The sequence below is a fragment of the Scyliorhinus torazame genome, chromosome 5, assembly GCF_047496885.1.
Source record: "Scyliorhinus torazame isolate Kashiwa2021f chromosome 5, sScyTor2.1, whole genome shotgun sequence".
NCBI classification, from domain to species: Eukaryota; Metazoa; Chordata; class Chondrichthyes; order Carcharhiniformes; family Scyliorhinidae; genus Scyliorhinus; species Scyliorhinus torazame.
In genome coordinates, this window is record NC_092711.1 from 124,656,214 (window position 1) to 124,675,137 (window position 18,924).

The window sequence follows — 18,924 nt, forward strand, 5'->3', positions numbered from 1 at the left end:
TGTTTTCCATGACCTGAAGTAGCAGACACAGCTAACGGTGCAAGGTGGAGCCAGTTAGCAACAAGGGAGAGACTACGAGCAGCCAGAGAGGGATGTGTGAAAAATGCTTACTCTGCCCGCAACTTGCTTAAGTCTGAACCAGACAGTCCAAATGTCTGGCCTACAGTGTATAAATATTGCTCGATTTATCAACCAGGTAGTCAGCTCAGGGGATCATTGTCTAACGTTGTGCTCTCCCAGTGCATTGGCTAATAAACGATCATTCTGTACTTTGGTCTCCTGAGATTATTTCCTCCAATTATCTTGTCCACGTGCTCCAGTGTAGGGCAGCACGGTAGCACAAGTGGATAGCACTATGGCTTCACAGCGCCATGGTCCCAGGATCGATTCCCCGCCGGGTCACCGTCTGTGCGGAGTCTGCACGTTCTCCCTGTGTCTGCGTGGGTTTCCTCCGGGTGCTCCGGTTTCCTCCCACAGTCTAAAAGACGTGCAGGTTAGGTGGATTGGCCATGATGAATTGCCCTTAATGACCAAAAAGGTTCGGACGAGTTATTGGATTACGGGGATAAGGTGGAAGTGAGGGCTTAAGTAGGCTGGTGCATACTAGATGTGCCGAATGGCCTCCTACTGCACTGTATGTTCTATGTTCACGACACCGATATGAAGTGAGACATAGTATATTAGAGCAGGGAATATGTCCAGCATTTTCTGGTGATGAACGATTATGGGCTGGATTCTATGTCCGCAGGATAAAAGTCGACGCCACCCCCGCACCGATCCTCTGCCCGGTGGGGGCCAGCAGCCGCTCCGCATAAAGCCCCTGGCTCGACCTGCGGATACGGTTGCAGAATGGTTGGCTCAATAGCCGCGTATGCACACGGCTGTGGCCTCCTACAGCATGGCACTGGCCGTGCGTGGACCGGCTTGTCAAAATCTGCATCTCTGTCACCCCCCAGACCACCCCCACTAGTCCCCCCAGGCCCCGCCGAAGCCTCCCCTGCCAGCGGAACGGCTCTCCCCCCCCCACCAACCCCCGACAGTGAAAGCGCTGGACACAGTCCACAGTCGCCACGGGAGGTCCCTGAAAGTTGTGAGGACACTTGTCTCACACCATAGGGGAGTCGGCCAATTGGTGGCGGAGCATCGGGGGAGGATCCCGGGTGAAGTCCTGGGGCCGTCCATATGGCGTGCAGTGCACTCCTCGAGTATGCCGTTTCAGGGGGCGGAGCATCGGAAAAACAGTGTCCCCTCTGATTCCAGCATAAAAATGGATTGTCCGGCCAATCGCCAAACGCAATTTCGGCGATCGGAGAATCCAGCCTATTATGGGCCAGGGTTTAGAGATCACCAAAGTATATCATGGAGTTCATCTGACCCGCAACTTTAAATAGATTGTGGTTATGGGGAGCACAAGGGCCCACTTTACAGGTGTGATGCAACAGAGAGCTAAAGTATGTTTAAAACAAAACAATGTTTATTCTATGAATCCAGTTAACATTTTATAAACACACAGTAAACAATTTATCAACTACCAATCCTGACCACTCCCCCCAAAATAATACAGTACTCTATAGATAAACCTTGATAACTTTCCAAACAACATCCATAAGGTAAATCCTTTTTTAAAAAAAACACAGCAGGTATTACTTTGGAATCATCAATGATCATGAGACATAGGAGAAGAATTAGGCCTCTCGGCCCATCGAGTCTGCTCCGCCATTCAATCATGGCTGATATGTTTCTCATCCCCCTCATACTTATGAAGAAGGAGCTTTTAAAGATCGAGTCACAGTAACTGTCACCTTGTTCAAAATCAAACTAAACTCACTGTCTTTACCAAGGAGATAGGTGCTATCTGTAAAGTCTCAGGCAAGCGACCACTCGGAAGCGATGACTAGAAAAGTTTAGATCTATTCCTCTTACTAATTACATCTTCTCACCAAAGGGTCTCTCTCCCGCGTCTACCCACAGCTGGGTCAGGATATTTATGTTCCAGCAGTCTGAGGAAAACGTGTGGCAGCTCCCCCTCCCCTCACTCAGGTGAGGCCACAGGGACTCTGAGGTTGCAGATCTCTGGGCCTTCTGTAGGGTTAGAACACTACCCAGGCCATGGAGACAGGCTAGGAAACCCTGTACCTTGATCAGTTCAAAATTGAGGAAGTGTTGAAGTGAGAATGTAAATTACAGCAGCGCTGGCAATAATCTCCCAGTCATTCTTGGAGGTGCCAGAGGACTGGAGAATTGCAAATGTTATGCACTTGTTCAAAAAGGACAGTTCCAGCAATTATAGCCCAGTTAGTTTTGAATATCCTGGGAAAGGAGTTCACTAGAATCAGCAACAACCCAGCCTCTTGTGCGGTTTTGGTTTCTGTTTCTCTTCCTGCACAATAAAACCCTGAGCTCGTGTTTACAATGATCCACTTCCCAAACAGAGATCCGAGGCTTCATTAATTTCAGCCCAAAGTGTAACCACAGGAAGAGGAGGCTTTGCAAACATCCCATCCTTAATGATGAGATTCAGTACAGATCCAGTACATCAGTCCAAAAAACTGGCTCTTGTGTTTAGTGGTCCCGGGAGTGTTCCCGATACCTTCCCTGGATCCTAGGATTAGGAAACACTCTGGAATATATGGGGAGCTAGGACTTGTCCATGGGATTAACTGAAGGTATGAGAACTGGATTAAAAAGGAGAAAAGACCCGAAAATGGAGCAGTTGGGAGCAGGATACCAATTAGTTTCCTCTTATCCTCGAGAAATTACTGTCCCTGCTACGTGTCTGAAAAAACATAAACTCATTTGATACATATCAGAATATTAAACTGCAGCAAATTGTGGGATTATTAACATCAGCATGAACATTCTCCAACTGCCAGAATGAACATTGTTCAGTCCTGGATGTGACTAACAGCAGCATTAACAACAGAATCCAATTCCAGTTGTTGCTTGTGAACTCTCTGGTGTCTTAAGAGGTGGGACGAGTGGATGAATGTCTTCCCACAGTCAGAGCAAAGAAACGGCCTTTCCCCAGTGTGAACTCGCTGGTGTGTCAGAAGATTGGATGGATGAATGAATCCCTTCCCACACGTGGAGCAGGTGAATGACCTCTCCCCAGTGTGAACTCGCTGGTGTTTCTGGAGGCTGGATGACAGGGTGAATCCGTTCCCACACACAGTACACCTGAATGGCCTCTCCTCATTGTGAACTCGCTGGTGTGTTAGCAGATCAGTTGAGGTTTTGTAAATCTTCTCACATTCAGAACATTTGAAAAGTCTTTTATCCGTGTGAACCAGTTGGTGTTTAGCAAGGTGGGATGATCGTGAGAATCCCTTCCCACATACAGAGCAGGTGAATGGCCTCTCCCCAGTGTGGACTCTCTGGTGTATCAGCAATTCACTTGTGGTTTTATAACTCTTCTCACATTCAGTACATTTGAAAGGTCTGTTATCCGTGTGAACCAGTCGGTGTGTCGTGAGGTAGGATGATCGGGTGAATCCTTTCCCACACATAGAGCAGGTGAATGGCCTCTCCCCAGTGTGAGTACGTTCATGTTCAATGAGTGTCTGTGATCGTATGAACCGCTTCGCACAGTGAGAGCAACTGAATTGTCTCTCGGTGGGAACAACCTGGTGCGTAACCAAGTCCTTGGAGCTTTTAGAGTTGTTATCACAGCCTGAGGGCTTAAAGAGCCTCTCGTCAATGTGAACTTGCTGGTGTGTCAGCAGGTGGGATGACTGAATGAATCCCTTCCCACATATGGAGCAGATGAATGGCCTCTCCCCAGTGTGACTGCGTCGATGATTTTCAAGCAGGGATGGGTAATTGAATCCCTTTCCACAGTCCCCACATTTCCACGGTTTCTCCATGGCGTCAGTGTTGTGTCTCTCCAGGATAGGTGATAAGTTGAAGTCTCGTCCACACACAGAACATGTGTAGTTTCTTCTCACTTTGAATGGTGTGATATTGTTTCTAGCTGTCTAACTGGTTACAGCTCTTTCCACAGTCAGTTCACTGGGACACTCACTCAGGTGCTTTTCTAGTCACACTGATATTTGAAATCTTTTCCCACGAACAGAACAGAGAAACATTTCTCCTTCCACATTTTTCGATGTTATTCAGATTCTGATGTAGCGAGTGATTCTGTTAGATCTCTGCGATGTTTTGTTTGAGTTTCCCACTTGCAAAATTTCCTCTTCTAATACCCTGTAAGTTTACAAACATCATCATTGTACAGTATATTAGAAATTCAGAACAGACAATTCCAGTTTCTATCGAGTAACCTTTGACCTCTTGTTACCCCAAATATGTCGGCCAAACTGAAAGAAGACAAAATTAGCAACAAAAGCAAAGGGAAGCTTCCGAACTCAACCAGAATGTTGTTTCCAGTGTCTTGGAGTTGTTCTGTAGCCTGAAGTTCCCAACAGTTGTGGAAGGTAGCAAGCGTACCAGTGGACACCACTGCTCCCTTTCCAGACAGGCTGTCAGGCAGTGTGACAGCCACCAAACCTCCATAGGGATTGCAAATTCAGCTCCAACAAATGTGTTAACCAGGTCCAAGAACAGGTCTAGGAGAAGTACTTCTGATTTACCCAGCCTCTTCCACACTCTTCCAAGGATTCAGAGCCAAGTGTAAGCAAAGTTGAAGAGCAACCCCTTCTGGAAACTATACAGAGGCTGCAACCTCTCACATTGAACAGAAACATGGCTCCATGCACTCTTCTGCACTGCAGCCTGGGGATGGGTGAAGTTGTTAAACAATCTGTGACCCAGTCTATAGTATCCCCCGAGCACTAGGACCCAGGCGGGAATAGAGAACCCGAAGCCCACCAACCACCTGCGCATGCGCACCGATTCAATTGAATCAAGATGGCGACCGTTAAGCTGGGCCTGTTCCCGGGAAAACGACCCGAAGCTGCAAACGCAGGACTTCCAGGTACGTATTCCTGGTTTAGGGCTTTCACCCGGTGTTTAGACACTCTCCCCAACCAGACCCAGCTCCATCGCTTCCTCCAGGTTTCCGCTTCCTTACCCGCTGCCCAGGAGACAAAGAACCGTCTCTCTCTCTCTCGCAGGCGCCATCACACACTGCGCATGCTCCAATTCCGCCAGATATTGCGCCTGCGCAGTGCTGTCCTGCGGTGCAGATAGGGAACATTCACCACCGCGGGGAATGCTGGGTATTGAGTCCGCCATCGATAATCCCAATTACGTGAATAGTGATTTTTGTTTGTTACATTGTGACGGTTGGGGCTGGTGGGACAACCAATAAAATTCGGAATAAAATCATAGGTAAATCCAAGTGAGCAGACCCTCAATTATCAACCAGAAAGAAAAGTAGTGGATATTAATGAAACACCAGCCATCTAAGTATGGAAAATAGATATATAATGAGGGAAATCAATTTATGTATCTTTAATGAACATCGAGAAGCAAAGAGGAAGATGAAAGACCTTTAAACACCTCACACACTGGGCAAGAAATGTCTGAAACTCAAAACAGGAGCTTCAGGAAATCAATACTGACCTTGGGTAGAGTGCTCTTTCCAAGAGCCGGTGCAGACTCGATGGGCCGAATGGCCTCCTTCTGCGCTGTAAATTCTATGAAAACCCTGACAAATATGAAACTACTAGGTTGATGGAAGACATTTTTAAATTACAAATCGTTTACCAGGGATTCACACTCACTCACTTAACTTGCGAATTCAGGTTCCAGCCCTCAAGTCTGGCAACAGACCTTACTGCTCCCTTGCCCCTCCGGCCTCTGAGCACCTCTTGCTGCTGTTTCCCAGGACAATCAGTGTCTACTCTCCAACATTACTCTGTCAAATGGAGTTCAGAGGCTCAGAGGGAAAAAAAGAATGAGGACATGGATCTGAATTTGGAAATACAGTTAAAGAAACATGTTTCCATTTGTAAACTGAAGTATTTTCATTGAAATTCAAAGTACTTGATTGCAATTAACACATTCATTTTGCCTGACACTTATGGGCAATGGGAGTAAATTATGTTCATTATTTTATATCAATCTACTTTTCTATGATTTTGACACATAATCTTTCTTTTTTATCACATTTTAATGGTGGTCCTTTGAGCTGAAAAATCATCAACGCAGTCACAATGGTGAGAAGCCGTTCAATTGTACTGAATGTGGGAAAGCATTTACACATTCATCCACCCTGGTGACACACCAGCGAGTTCACACTGGGGAGAGGCCATTCACCTGTTCCATGTGTGGGAAGAGATGCATGTTTTTATCTGGGCTGCAGAGACACCAGCAAGTTCACAATGACAAGAGATGGTTTCATTGCTCTGACTATGATAGGAGCTTTAAATGTCTGTATGGGCTGAGGGAGCACCAGCACATTCACACTGGTTACTCACCATTCAGCTGCTCTCACCGCACAAAGAGCTTCAGCAGATCATCCAGCCTGTTGATACATCAGCGAGTTCACACTGGGGAGAGGCCATTCACTTGTCATGTGTGTGGGAAGGGATTCATTAATTCATCCAATCTGCTGATACACCGGCGAATTCACGCTGGGGAGAGACCTTTTAAATGCCCAGACTGCGAGAAGAGCTATCAAAGATCCGGAGACCAGGTGCACCATCAACGTGTTCACACTGACGAGACCCCGTTCAGGGTATCTCACTGCGGGGCTGGGTTCAGGCGATCATCTGACCTCAGTGTACATCAGCGGGTTCACACTGGGGAGAGGCCGTTCACCTGCTCCGAATGGGGGAAGGGATTTGTTCGTTCATGCAACCTGTGGAGGCACCTGCAAGTTCACAGTGGAGAGAGGCTGTTCACCTGCTCTGTGTGTGGGAAGAGATTCACTCGTTCATCCACTCTGCTGACACACCAACAAGTTCACAAGTGACTGCAGGGGTTGGATTCTGCTGTTATTCCTCCATGGTTCCAGAACTGAACCATGTTCATTCTGACCATTGGGATCTATTTCTGAAGATTTGAATAAACTCCAGCCCAGTTAAAATTATTCAGATTCTGGATAATTGTCAAATCAGCTTTGTGTTAAACGCAAAGATAAAAGCAAATTACTGCAGACGCTGGAACCTGAAACAAAAACAGAAAATACGGGACAATCTCAGCAGGTCTCTCCAAGATGCTCTCCACAGAGGCTGCCAGACCTCCTGAGATTGTCCAGTATTATCTGTTTTTGTATTAAACACAATGTGAGTGTGTGTTGTCTTTTTAAATATGTGAAGACAAGTTAGTTCCTTTCAAAAAGTTCTCTGTTGTTTCACAACTAGTGTGTGCACAACAAGATCCAAACAGCATGGAGATAAGCAGCCGATTGATCCAGTTTTCTGGTGGTGTCAGTTAAAACATGAATGCTGGTCCCACTGGACCAGGAGATCTCCCCTGTGGACAGTGTGTGGAGCTGCTGAGCTCTCCCGAGCTGAGAGTGGAGCTGATTGCGCTGTCGCGCCTGCAGTGAACCGTGAAGAACCGCTGTCTGGGATCTTTCCTCTTCATTCAGACTCCCAGCTGAAGCTGTTTCTGCAGTAAAATAGTTAATTTTTAATATCAATCCCAATTTAATCTTTGGTTCAAAATCTATAACTTTTTAAACAATGTGCAGTGTTACAGGGAGGAGGCAGGAGAACGGCACTGGGTGAAAGGCTCATTCAGAAAGACAGTGCAGACACGAGGGGCCGAATGGCCTCCTTCTGCACTGTAACAGTCTGTGATTCTGTTGTGCTCATGTAGAACCTTTCACACCCTCAGAATATCCAATATGGTTCACAGCCAATGATGGATTCTGGAAGGAATAATGAGGAGAGGCAGTATAAATTAAACAGTAGAATTTTAAACAGAGCAGTAACAGAGTGGCCTGAAGTTTATGGACACAAATGTTAGAAGGTGGCAGGACAAGTTGATGAGGTGTCAAAAATGCACGAATGATCCTTGTTATCATTGAAATGGGCAGGAGTACAGGGAAGCTATGTGAAACGTTTATTAAACCACTGATGGGCCTTAGCTGGATCTCGTGACCAGCTGTGGGCAGCACGATTTAGAAAGGAGGCCAATGTCTTAGAGAGGGAGCAGGGGAGATTCACCAGAACAGTACGAAGGTTGAGGGATTTCAGTTTTGTAGAGACTGGAGAAGTTGGGATTTCCTTTCTTACACAGAGAAGGTTCGAGGAAAATTTATTGCTGGTGATCAAAATGATGAGAGGTTTCTGCAGGTAGATCGGAAGAAAACGTTTCCACTGTTAGGAGAGTCAGTAAACTCTGGAATTCCTTCTCTAACTATCCCCACCTCATTTTCCTCCTTTGGATACTCCTTAATTCGTACTTCTTTGACCAGCCTTTTGGTCACATCTGCTCTATTGTATCCTTTCATTGCTCAGTGTTAAATGATGATTGATAGCGTCTCCCATGAAATGTTTTGGGATGTCAGACAAAATATCCAGGCTTGGGCTAACTAGTGCCAAGTAACACACAAGTGTTAGGCAATGACCATCTCCAATAAGAGACAATCTAACCATCGACCCTTGACATGCAATGGCATTACCATCACTGAATCCCCCACTGTCAACATCGTGGGGGTGGGTGACCATTGATCTGAAACTAAACTGGAATAGCCATATAAATAGTGTGGCGACACAAACAGGTCAGAAGTTAGGGATTCTGCGTGGAATAACTCACCTCCTCACTCCCCAAAGCCTTCCACCATCTACAAGGTACAAGTCAGGAGTGTGATGGAATGCTCACCACTTACCTGGATGAGTGCAGCTCCAGCAATACAAGAAGCTCAACACCATCCAGGACAAGGCAGAGCACTTGATTGGCACGCCTTCCACAAACATTCACTCCCTCCACCACTGATGCACGGTAGTAGCAGTGGGTGTACCATCTACAAGATGCACTGCGGGAAATCACCAAGACTCCTTGAGCAGCACCTTCCAAACCAACGACACGACCACCTAGAAGAACATAATCAGCAGATACCCTGACATCAAGGACACACCAGACACTCCCCACACACACTGACTGACACACCCACACAAACAGACACACTCAGGTATGCAGCCACTACCATCTAGAGGGACAGGAGCAGCAGATATATTTTTGTTAATTGAATTTTTTACGGGATGTGGTCGTCACTGGCTCGGCCAGCATTTATTACCCATTCTTAGTTTCCCTTCAGACGGTGATGGTGAGTTGCCTTCTTGAACTGCTGCTGTCCTTGAGGTGTAGGTACACCCACTGTGCTGTCAGGGAGGTAGTTCCAGGATGTTGCCCCAGCGACAGTGAAGGAGCGGTGATATATTTCAATGTCAGGGCACTGAATGACTTGGTGAACCTCCAGGTGATGGGGTTCCCGGGGTCTGTTGCTCATGTCCTTCCAGATGGTAGTGGTTGTGGGTTTGGAAGATGCTGTCTAAGGAACCTTGGTGAGTTACTGCAGTGCATCTTGTAGATGGTACACACAGCTGATTGATCAGGAGCTGGTTTAGCACACTGGGCTAAATTGCTGGCTTTTAAAGCAGACCAAGGCAGGCCATATTCGGTACATACGACAATAAATCAATCAGTCAAATGAACATGAAATGAAATGAAATGAAAATCGCTTATTGTCACAAGTAGGCTTCAATGAAGTTACTGTGAAAAGCCCCTAGTCGCCACATTCCGGCACCTGTTCGGGGAGGCTGGTACAGGAATTGAACCGTGCTGCTGGCCTGCCTTGGTCTGCTTTTAAAGCCAGCAATTTAGCCCAGTGTGACTGTGACAGATTTATTGTCATATGTACCGAAGTATAGTGAAAAGTATTTTTCTGCGGCCAAGGGAACATACACAGTACGTACACAGTAGACAAAAAGGATAATTGACAAAGAAAATAATTGATTTTATTGTCAGTCTTCAGACAGGAGCTGGAGAACTGAACCCAGGCAGAGGAGAGGGAGGGAGAAAACTGGGAGCGGAGGAAAGAAATGGTGCAGATGGTGAGATGGGTTTGGATTTCAGCCCAGGGAGGAGGGTGAGTGTGTGGGACTGGGATTGACAGCTTTGGAGGAACAAGAGAGGGAAAAATGTTCCAGAGAAACTAGAATTGTCTGTTCAGAATTTATATGCTCCACTGACAGTGATGACGTTTGTAAATTCCTTTTACAGGATATTAGAAAGGGGGGTTTACAGATGTGAGACTGAAACCAAACATCATCTGACAGTCACTCAATTTATCAGGACCTGAAAATCCTCAGACTTTGAATGTTGAAGGAGAAACTTTTGTCTCTTCTGTCTGTGAGAAACAATTTTAAACAGCAGTGTGACTGGAAAGATATCGAGACAAACACACTCGAGCGAGAGTGTTCCAACGATCTGACCGAGGAAAGAGCTTTAACCAGTTACACAGCCTGAAGAAACATCTCGACCTTCACAGTGAGGAGAAACCATACACGTGTCCTGTGTGTGGAGAAGACTTCAACCGATCATCCAACTTGGAGAGACACAAGGACACAGGCACCATGGAGAAACCATGGAAATGTGAGGACTGTGGCGAAACATGTCCATATGTTTTGGTCATGCCCGGCACTGGAGGGGTTCTGGAGAGGAGTGGCGGGAGCAATATCTCAGGTGGTGAAAGTCCAGGTCAAGCCAAGCTGGGGGCTAGCAATATTTGGAGTAGTGGACGAGCCGGGAGTGCAGGAGGCGAAAGAGGCCGGCATTCTGGCCTTTGCGTCCCTGGTAGCCCGGTGAAGGATCTTGCTAATGTGGAAGGAGGCGAAGTCCCCCAGCGTGGAGGCCTGGACAAACGACATGGCTGGGTTCATAAAGTTGGAAAGGATTAAGTTTGCCTTGAGGGGGTCTGCGCAGGGGTTCTACAGGCGATGGCAACCATTCCTAGACTACCTCGCTGAGTGTTAGAGGAAGGTCGGTCAGCAGCAGCAGCAACCCTGGGGGGGGGGGGGGGGGGGGGGAAACGAGAGATTGCTTGAGGGGACGGACGAGCGGGGTTTAACATGGAGGGTGGGGGAAACTGGCACGAACGGGCGAGAGCCAGTGTATAAAGCTATGTAAATATATCATCTTACCATGAATATATCTTGCTCAGGGCGATTTTGTGTTATTTTGTTACCCGGGGAGGGGGGGGGGGGTTATTGTTTGTCAGGGGGAAAAATTGTTTTGTTTTGTTAAAAAACTTTAATAAATATATATTTTTTTGAAAGGAAATGTGAGGACTGTGGGAAGGGATTCAGATACCCTTCCCTGCTGGAAAACCATCGGGGCAGTCACACTGGGGAGAGGCCATTCATCTGCTCTGTGTGTGGGGAGAGATTAATTCAGTCATCTGGCCTTGGTCTCACCAGCGTATTCACACTGAGGAAAAGCTATTCATCTGCACCTCCTGTGGAAAGAGGTTCAGGCATTCTTCAACACTCACTGGACATCAACGCACTCACACTGGGGAGAGGCCGTTCGCCTGCTCCGACTGTGGGAAGGAATTCACTCAGTCATTCCACCTGCTGTCACACCAGCGTGTTCATAGAGGTGAGCGGCCGTTCGCCTGCTCTGTGTGTGGGAAGGGATTCACAGTTTTACCCACCCTTCTGAGACACCAGCGAAATCACACTGAAGAGAAACCATTCGGCTGCACCTCCTGTGGAAAGAGTTTCAGGCAATCATTCAACCTCACTGCTCACCAACGCACTCACACTGCGGAGAGACCATTCACATGCTCTGTGCGTGGGAAGGGATTCAATTGGTTGTCACTGCTCACCAGCGTGTTCACACTGGGGCTAAACCGTTTACCTGCTCAGTGTGTGGGAAGGGATTCACGAAGTCTTTCAACTTGCTGACACACCAACGCACTCACACTAAGAGACAATTCAAATGCTGTGTGTGTGTGGGAAGGGATTCACTCAGTCACGATGCCTCCAGAGACTTCAGCAAGTTCATAAATGACTGCAGGGGTTGGATTCTGCTGTTGTTTAGTATTGACAGTCTGACAATATTTTGTTCCTGCTGATGTTAACCCCTATAACTGCTGGAACTCAATATGCTGAAAATGGCATTTATTGTGGGGGCTACAGTGTCTATTTTTAAAAGCACCATCTGTGATCTATCCCCTTAATCCAGGAACTCTCAGCAGAAACCTGTTTAGAATAAATTTCTGAACTTTTGCTTCAATTCTAAATCAATTTTTGGTGCATAATCTACAATTGAGTGTCTGAAAGATCCAACTGCAGGGCTTAATATATATGTTTTTCAATGGCTGTTCTTGAGATTTTCTCGACAGATGCTCTTTGATTTTCAGGAGTTAATTATTGGTTTCCAGGGTCTCCTTTTCCACTCTCACTAACTTCTTTATTTAGTGATGTAGTCACGTAATCACATTACCGTCTGTATTTGTGTTGAGTATTGTTTGAGTTTACTTCTTTTCGTAGAGAAGATAGCACAAATACCAAAGACTGTGTACATATTAAATGTTTTAACTTGAAAGCAATAAGAAAGATGTTTTGGTTAATTTATTTAAAAAGGAAACACCCTTACTCCATTTCCAAAATGAGAATTCAAACTATCTGTCACAAGGAAACTGAACAGGTGCCGAGTGTTTATTGGATCAGACGGTGAAGCAGGAAAAAACTCACCCAATTCTGATCTTTATTGTTTGGATTTACATTCAAAACCCATCGATAACCTCACTACACCCACTGAGATCAGCTCAGACCGGGGGTTCTGCATGTTGTCTGTGAGCGTTCAACTGCAAATAACAGCAGTGAAGAATGAAACCTGGATCTCAACTTCTAATTTGACAGATGTGATTAATGAGTAAGTTCACAGTGGAGATTACTCCAATTCCTGAGCTGTGCACCCCACCTCCTGGGATGTATAAAAATAATGAAATATTGCTCAGCAGAAGGGAAAGCTCTAAGTGTCTGCGTCTCCTTCCGAAGCTCCCACTGCTGTGAAACCCTCTAGTTCTGTCCCAGGGAGACACGGTTCCCCCACACAGCACTGACTCAGGCAGCACGTCAGCCAGCTTCTTTCCTCAAAATGGACGACAAAGCTGTTCCTCCAATCATAGATTCTGTCTCTGCAGAAGCAACAACATTGGGAGAGACAGAATCTGTGATTGGAGGAGCTGTTCCTCACAGATTCTATTGCTCCCATATACAGGGGCAGGTATTCTTCCAGTGGATTCTCCCATGATAGAACTTTCGTGGTCCTTTTGAGGATGAATTCAGTCTTCACACCTGGTTCTGAAATACTATCACTCTGGGTGTAAGGCTTCGTGGGATAAAACATGGATCTACATCTCGTCACCTAACACAAATTCATATCGTCCGTCACCTGAGTCCCAGATTTAAATGTGATTGTCCAATACAGAAAATATATATAAATTCACCCCATTAAATCTGATTCACAAGGTACAGGAGATACTTTGTGTTGTTCACAATGACGGCAGTATCAACCTTCTCCCTAACCTGGCCTAACGCTTCTGCTGACCAGGGAGACTCCTTGTTCTAATGGGGACATTTCCCGTCTGCCCAGTTATCCCTTTAAGCCCTTGAATTGTTTGTGAATCGTGTCACATGTAGACCTGACTGGGTAAGGATGGCTGATTTCCTTCCCAAAAGGGCATTAAGAGAACCAGATGCGTTTTTATGACATTTGATCCATGCTCACAATATTTTTATTGAATTCAAATTCAGCCGTGGTAGGATTCAAACTCAGGTACCATTATAATAAAAACAGCTGATTTGTGGCATTAACTCAGCGGGTCTAGCAGTATCTAGTGGAGAGAGAAAAATAATAAACATTTTGAGTCTCCTTCGGTAATTTCTGATTTTATTAGATTTCCAGCATCTGCGGTATCTTGCTTTTATTATTTTTTTTTTCAAAAATTATACTTTATTCATAAAATCTATCATAAACATTACAGAACATTGAATTGTCTTGACTGTACATTTCCATCAGAGTTACACATTCCCTTGACTTTCTTCCATTCAATTTTGATAACCTTCCACAGATCATAGAATAGAATTTACAGTGCAGAAGGAGGCCATTCGGCCCATCGAGTCTGCACCGGCTCTTGGAAAGAGCACCCGCACCAAAGGTCAACACCTCCACCCTATCCCCATGACCCAGTAACCCCACCCAACACTAAGGGCAATTTTGGACACTAAGGGCAATTTATCATGGCCAATCCACCTAACCTGCACATCTTTGGACTGTGGGAGGAAATCGGAGCACCCGGAGGAAACCCACGCAGACACGGGGAGGATGTGCAGACTCCGCACAGACAGTGACCTAAGCCGGAATCGAACCTGGGACCCTGGAGCTGTGAAGCAATTGTGCTATCCACAAGGCTACCGTGCTGCCCACTCTTCGCTCTTTACGTTACAATTCCTTCTTAAACATTTACATTGTCATGTTTCTTTTATGCATTGGAGTATTAATCACAAAATCATTACCCTGGCTGTCTGGATTGCTTGTCCACTGCCTCCCTGGGAAGTCTGCTCCTTAAGAGTCTGCTGCCCTTGTCCTTCCAGGTGATGGTGACCAGGGTTTGGAAGCTCCTATCTGGTGAGTTCCCGCATTTCAGTAACAAATGTTGAAATGTTTGCTCCACACCCAGAGGGTTTCATCTGTTTAAAGCCACAAACAGAAAGGCCCAGTTTTCTCCTGGATTTTGAGACAAATCAGCTTTCAAAATGATGCAGAGTTTCAGCCAATGAGGGAGGTCTGGGCTCAGCCCCGCCCCTCATTCACTCTGATTGGTTGGAGGACCAGTCGCTCCCGCTCAGTCCTCCACCCCGCCCCTCTTCCTATTGGTCGAAAGGTGCTGTCAATCACTCCCCAGTCATTGTGGCCTGGCGCATGGGCAATGCTGTTGCTGGATTTTAGAAAGCAGTCTTACAACACCAGGTTAAAGTCCAACAGGTTTGTTTCAAACACTAGCTTTCGGAGCACTGCTCCTTCCTCAGGTGAATGAAGAGGTATGTTCCAGAAACATATATATAGACAAATTCAAAGATGCAAGACAATGCTTAGAATGCGAGCATTTGCAGTTAATTAAGTGTTTATAGATCCAGAGAGAGGAGTAACCCCAGGTTAAAACGGTGTGAATTGTCTCAAGCCAGGACAGTTGGTAGGATTTCGCAAGCCCAGTCCAGATGGTGGGGGGTGAATGTAATGCAACATGAATCCCATGTCGCGGTTGAGGCTGCACCCGTGTGCGGAACTTGGCTATAAGTTTCTGCACGGCAATTCTGCGTTGTCGCGCGTCCTGAAGGCCGCTTTCGAGAACGCTTACCCGGAGATCAGAGGCTGAATGCCCTTGACTGCTGAAGTGTTCCCTGCCTGGAAGAGAACATTCCTGCCTGGTGATTGTCGCGCGATGTCCGTTCATTCGTTGTCGCAGCGTCTGCATGGTCTCGCCAATGTACCACGCTTCGGGATATCCTTTCCTGCAGCGTATGAGTAGACAACGTTGGCCGAGTCGCACGAGTATGTACCGCGTACCTGGTGGGTGGTGTTCTCACGTGTAATGGTGGTATCCATGTCGCTGATCTGGCACGTCTTGCAGAGATTGCCATGGCAGGGTTGTGTGGCATCGTGGTTGCTGTTCTGAAGGCTGGGTAGTTTGCTGCAATGGTTTGTTTGAGGTTGCGCGGTTGTTTGAAGGCAAGTAGTGGGGGGGTGGGGATGACCTTGGCAAGATGTTCATCGTCATCAATGACGTGTTGAAGGCTGTGAAGAAGATGATGTAGTTTCTCCGCTCCGGGGAAGTACTGGACGACGAAGGGTATTCTGTCGGTTGTGTCCCATGTTTGTCTTCTGAGGAGGTCGGTGCGGTTTTTTGCTGTGGCGCGTTGGAACTGTTGATCGATGAGTCGTGCGCCATAACCCGTTCGTACGAGGGCATCTTTCAACGTCTGTAGATGGCTGTTACGCTCCTCCTCGTCTGAGCAGATCCTGTGTATACGGAGGGCTTGTCTGTAGGGGATGGCTTCTTTAATGAGTTTAGGTTGGAAGCTGGAGAAGTGGAGCATCGTGAGGTTATCCGTGGGTTTGCGGTAAAGCAAAGTGCTGAGGTGACCTTCCTTGATGGAGATGAGTGTGTCCAAGAATGCAACTGATTTTGGAGAGTAGTCCATGGTGAGTCTGATGGTTGGATGGAACTTAATGATGTCATCGTGTAGTCGTTTCAGTGATTCTTCGCTGTGGGTCCAAAGGAAAAAAATGTCATCGATGTATCTGGTGTATAACGTTGATTGAAGGTCCTGTGTGGTGAGGAGGTCTTGTTCATACTTGTGCATGAAGATGTTGGCATATTGAGGTGCGAATTTGGTCCCCATGGCTGTTCCGTGCGTCTGGATGAAGAACTTGTTGTCGAAGGTGAAGACGTTGTGATCCAGAATGAAGCGGATGAGTTGCAGAATTGCATCTGGAGATTGGCAGTTGTCGGTGTTGAGTACTGAGGCTGTTGCAGCAATGCCGTCGTCATGTGATTTTAAAGCTCTTCTCACATTCAGAACATTTGAAAGGCTTCTTATCCGAGTGAACAAGTTGGTGTGATCGGAGGCTGGTTAAATAAATGAATCCCTTTCCACATAAAGAGCAGGTGAATGACCTCTCCACTGTGTGAACTCGCTGGTGTTTCTGGAGGCCAGATAACTGAGTAAATCCCTTCCCACACACTGTACATCTGAACGGCCTCTCCTCGGTGTATCAGCAGATCACTTGTGGTTTTATAACTCTTCTCGCATTCAGTACATTTGAAAGGTCTGTTATCACTGTGAACCAGTCTGTGAGTAGCGAGGTGGGATGAGCGTGTGAATCCTTTCCCGCACACAGAGCAGGTGAATGGTCTCTCCCCAGTGTGAGTGCGTTTGTGTTCAATGAGATTCTGTGATCGTTTGAACAGCTTCCCACAGTGAGAGCAGCTGAACTGTCTCTCAGTGCTAACAACCTGGTGCTTGACCAGGTCCTCGGAGCATTTAGAGTTATCACAGTCTGACTGGTTAAACAGCCTCTCATCAATATGAACTTGCTGGTGGGTCAGCAGGCCTGATGACTGAATGAATCCCTTCCCACACACAGAGCAGGTGAATGGCCTCTCTCCAGTGTGACTGCGTCGACGCATTTCCAGCAGGGATGGGTAATTGAATCGCTTCCCACAGTCCCCACATTTCCACGGTTTCTCCATGGTGTCGATGTTGTTGTGTCCGTCCAGGTTGGATGATCAGTGGAAACCATGTCCACACACAGAACACGTGTTTCTCCCTACAGTGAATGGGGTGATGTTTGTTTCAGGCTGTGTAACTGGTTAAAACTCTTTCCACAGTCAGTTCACTGGAACACTCTCACTCAGGTGTGTGTGGGTCAGGTTTTTCCTGTCACACTGATGTTTGAAATCTTTTCCCACAGACAGAACAGACAAACATTTCTCTTTCCATATTCAAAGACCGATGATATTCAGGTCCTCATGAATTAAGTGACTCTGTCAGATCTCGATATGATGTTTGGTCTGAGTTTCCCATCTGCAAATCAATGTCCTCTTGTACCTTGTAAAAGACATTGACAGTGTCAGTATTCCCATTCGTACAGGATAGAAATTTAGAACCAACAATTCCAGCTTCTATGAATTTCTTTTCTCTCTTGGTTCCCCAAACTTGTGGTCCAATCAAACTTCCTTCTCAACTACACCAGAATGTTGTTTCCAGTGTCTATGGGACATTCTGCACCCGGAGGTGGCCACCAGTGTGGAAGGTCTCAAGTGTTCCGGTAGACACCGCATGCCCCCTCTCCAGGACAACCCAGGGACCGACAAGACCACAGAAGAGGGGCCGACAGCCAGAGTTACCCCCTGCCGATCTACAGGCTGCTGCTTTAATCAGGCCCAAGAGCAGGTCCAGGAGCAGATCCTCTGACTTATTCAGTCCCCTCCACACTGGGCAGTGATTGGGAGCGTGGGGTTAAAGTGCAAAACCAAATGGAGAAGCAGCTCCTTCAGGTAACCATACAGGGGCTATATAGCTGGTTTAGCTCAGTCAGCTAGATAGCTGGTTTGTGATGCAGAATAAGGCCAACAGCGCGGGTTCAATTCCTGTACCAGCTTACCCAAACAGGCGCCGGAATGTGGCGATTAGGGGCTTTTCACAGTAACTTCATACTTGTGACAATAAAAGGTTATTATTAGGGGCTGTAACCTTTCACTGAAAATAAATATAAGGCCCAAAGTGGGAAGCACGGTGCCGAGAACCCAGATTCGAACCCAGCCCCTGGTCACTATCTGTGTGAAGTTTGTACATATTTCCCGTGTCTGCGTGAGTCTCAACCCCACAACCAAAAAGAAAGGGAAGCTGAAACGAAAGAGAAAATGCTGGAAAATCTCAGCAAGTCTGGCAAGGGGAGCTGAATTGGCCACGCTATATTGCCCCTTAATTGGAATAAAAGAACTGGATGCTCTAAATTTATTTTTTAAAATAAAATTATATGACCCAAATACCCCTCTAGGCCGCGAACATCAAGCGCAACCCGTAAGTGGGGAATATGTTTAAAAACGTGCTGTCCTGAACTGTTTCTGACCCAGACACTAGGACCCGGTGAGAACAGAAACCTGTAGCTCCGCCTATTCTGCGTCTTAAGGCTACAGCGCATGCGCTCCGCCCTGAAACAAAATGGCGACCATTAGCCAGAAGCTGGGTCTGGGGAAAAAAGACCCGGAGCTGGAAACGCGGGATCTGCAGAATCTCATTCAGGGTTTGAGGCCCTCACCGGGTGTTTAGAAACCCTCCCTATCCAGATCCGGCCTCATCGTTCCCTCAGAGTTTCCACATCCTTCCCACTGCAGAGACGACAAAAGAGCGATTACTTACACTGCGCGTGCTCCCATATTGGAGCATACTGCGCATGCGCAGCCTATTCCTCTGGTGTGAAGAGGGGGACATTCAC

The 18,924-nt window shown here is 46.8% G+C and overlaps 3 protein-coding genes and 1 long non-coding RNA gene across 4 annotated transcripts in view; 1 reads left to right on the top strand and 3 right to left on the bottom strand.

Annotated features, from left to right (window-relative positions):
* The window catches only part of LOC140421804 (uncharacterized), a 314,633-nt gene that overhangs the window by 59,646 nt on the left and 236,063 nt on the right, over positions 1-18,924 (bottom strand). The gene's annotated exons all lie outside the window — the stretch shown is intronic.
* Positions 1,453-5,079, bottom strand: LOC140419690 (uncharacterized). The gene is made up of 2 exons (XM_072503618.1): positions 5,027-5,079; positions 1,453-4,200 (listed from the first exon to the last, which is right to left on the bottom strand). Exon 2 carries the CDS (start codon positions 3,861-3,863, stop codon positions 2,886-2,888), a length of 978 nt encoding a protein of 325 aa, XP_072359719.1. The 5' UTR covers positions 3,864-4,200; positions 5,027-5,079; the 3' UTR covers positions 1,453-2,885.
* On the top strand, positions 4,836-10,916 carry LOC140419692 (uncharacterized). The gene is made up of 3 exons (XR_011945981.1): positions 4,836-4,930; positions 10,135-10,541; positions 10,612-10,916. It is a non-coding gene; the product is annotated as an uncharacterized lncRNA (long non-coding RNA).
* LOC140419693 (uncharacterized) lies at positions 13,518-17,923 on the bottom strand. The gene is made up of 2 exons (XM_072503619.1): positions 14,439-17,923; positions 13,518-13,756 (listed from the first exon to the last, which is right to left on the bottom strand). Exon 1 carries the CDS (start codon positions 16,323-16,325, stop codon positions 15,288-15,290), a length of 1,038 nt encoding a protein of 345 aa, XP_072359720.1. The 5' UTR covers positions 16,326-17,923; the 3' UTR covers positions 13,518-13,756; positions 14,439-15,287.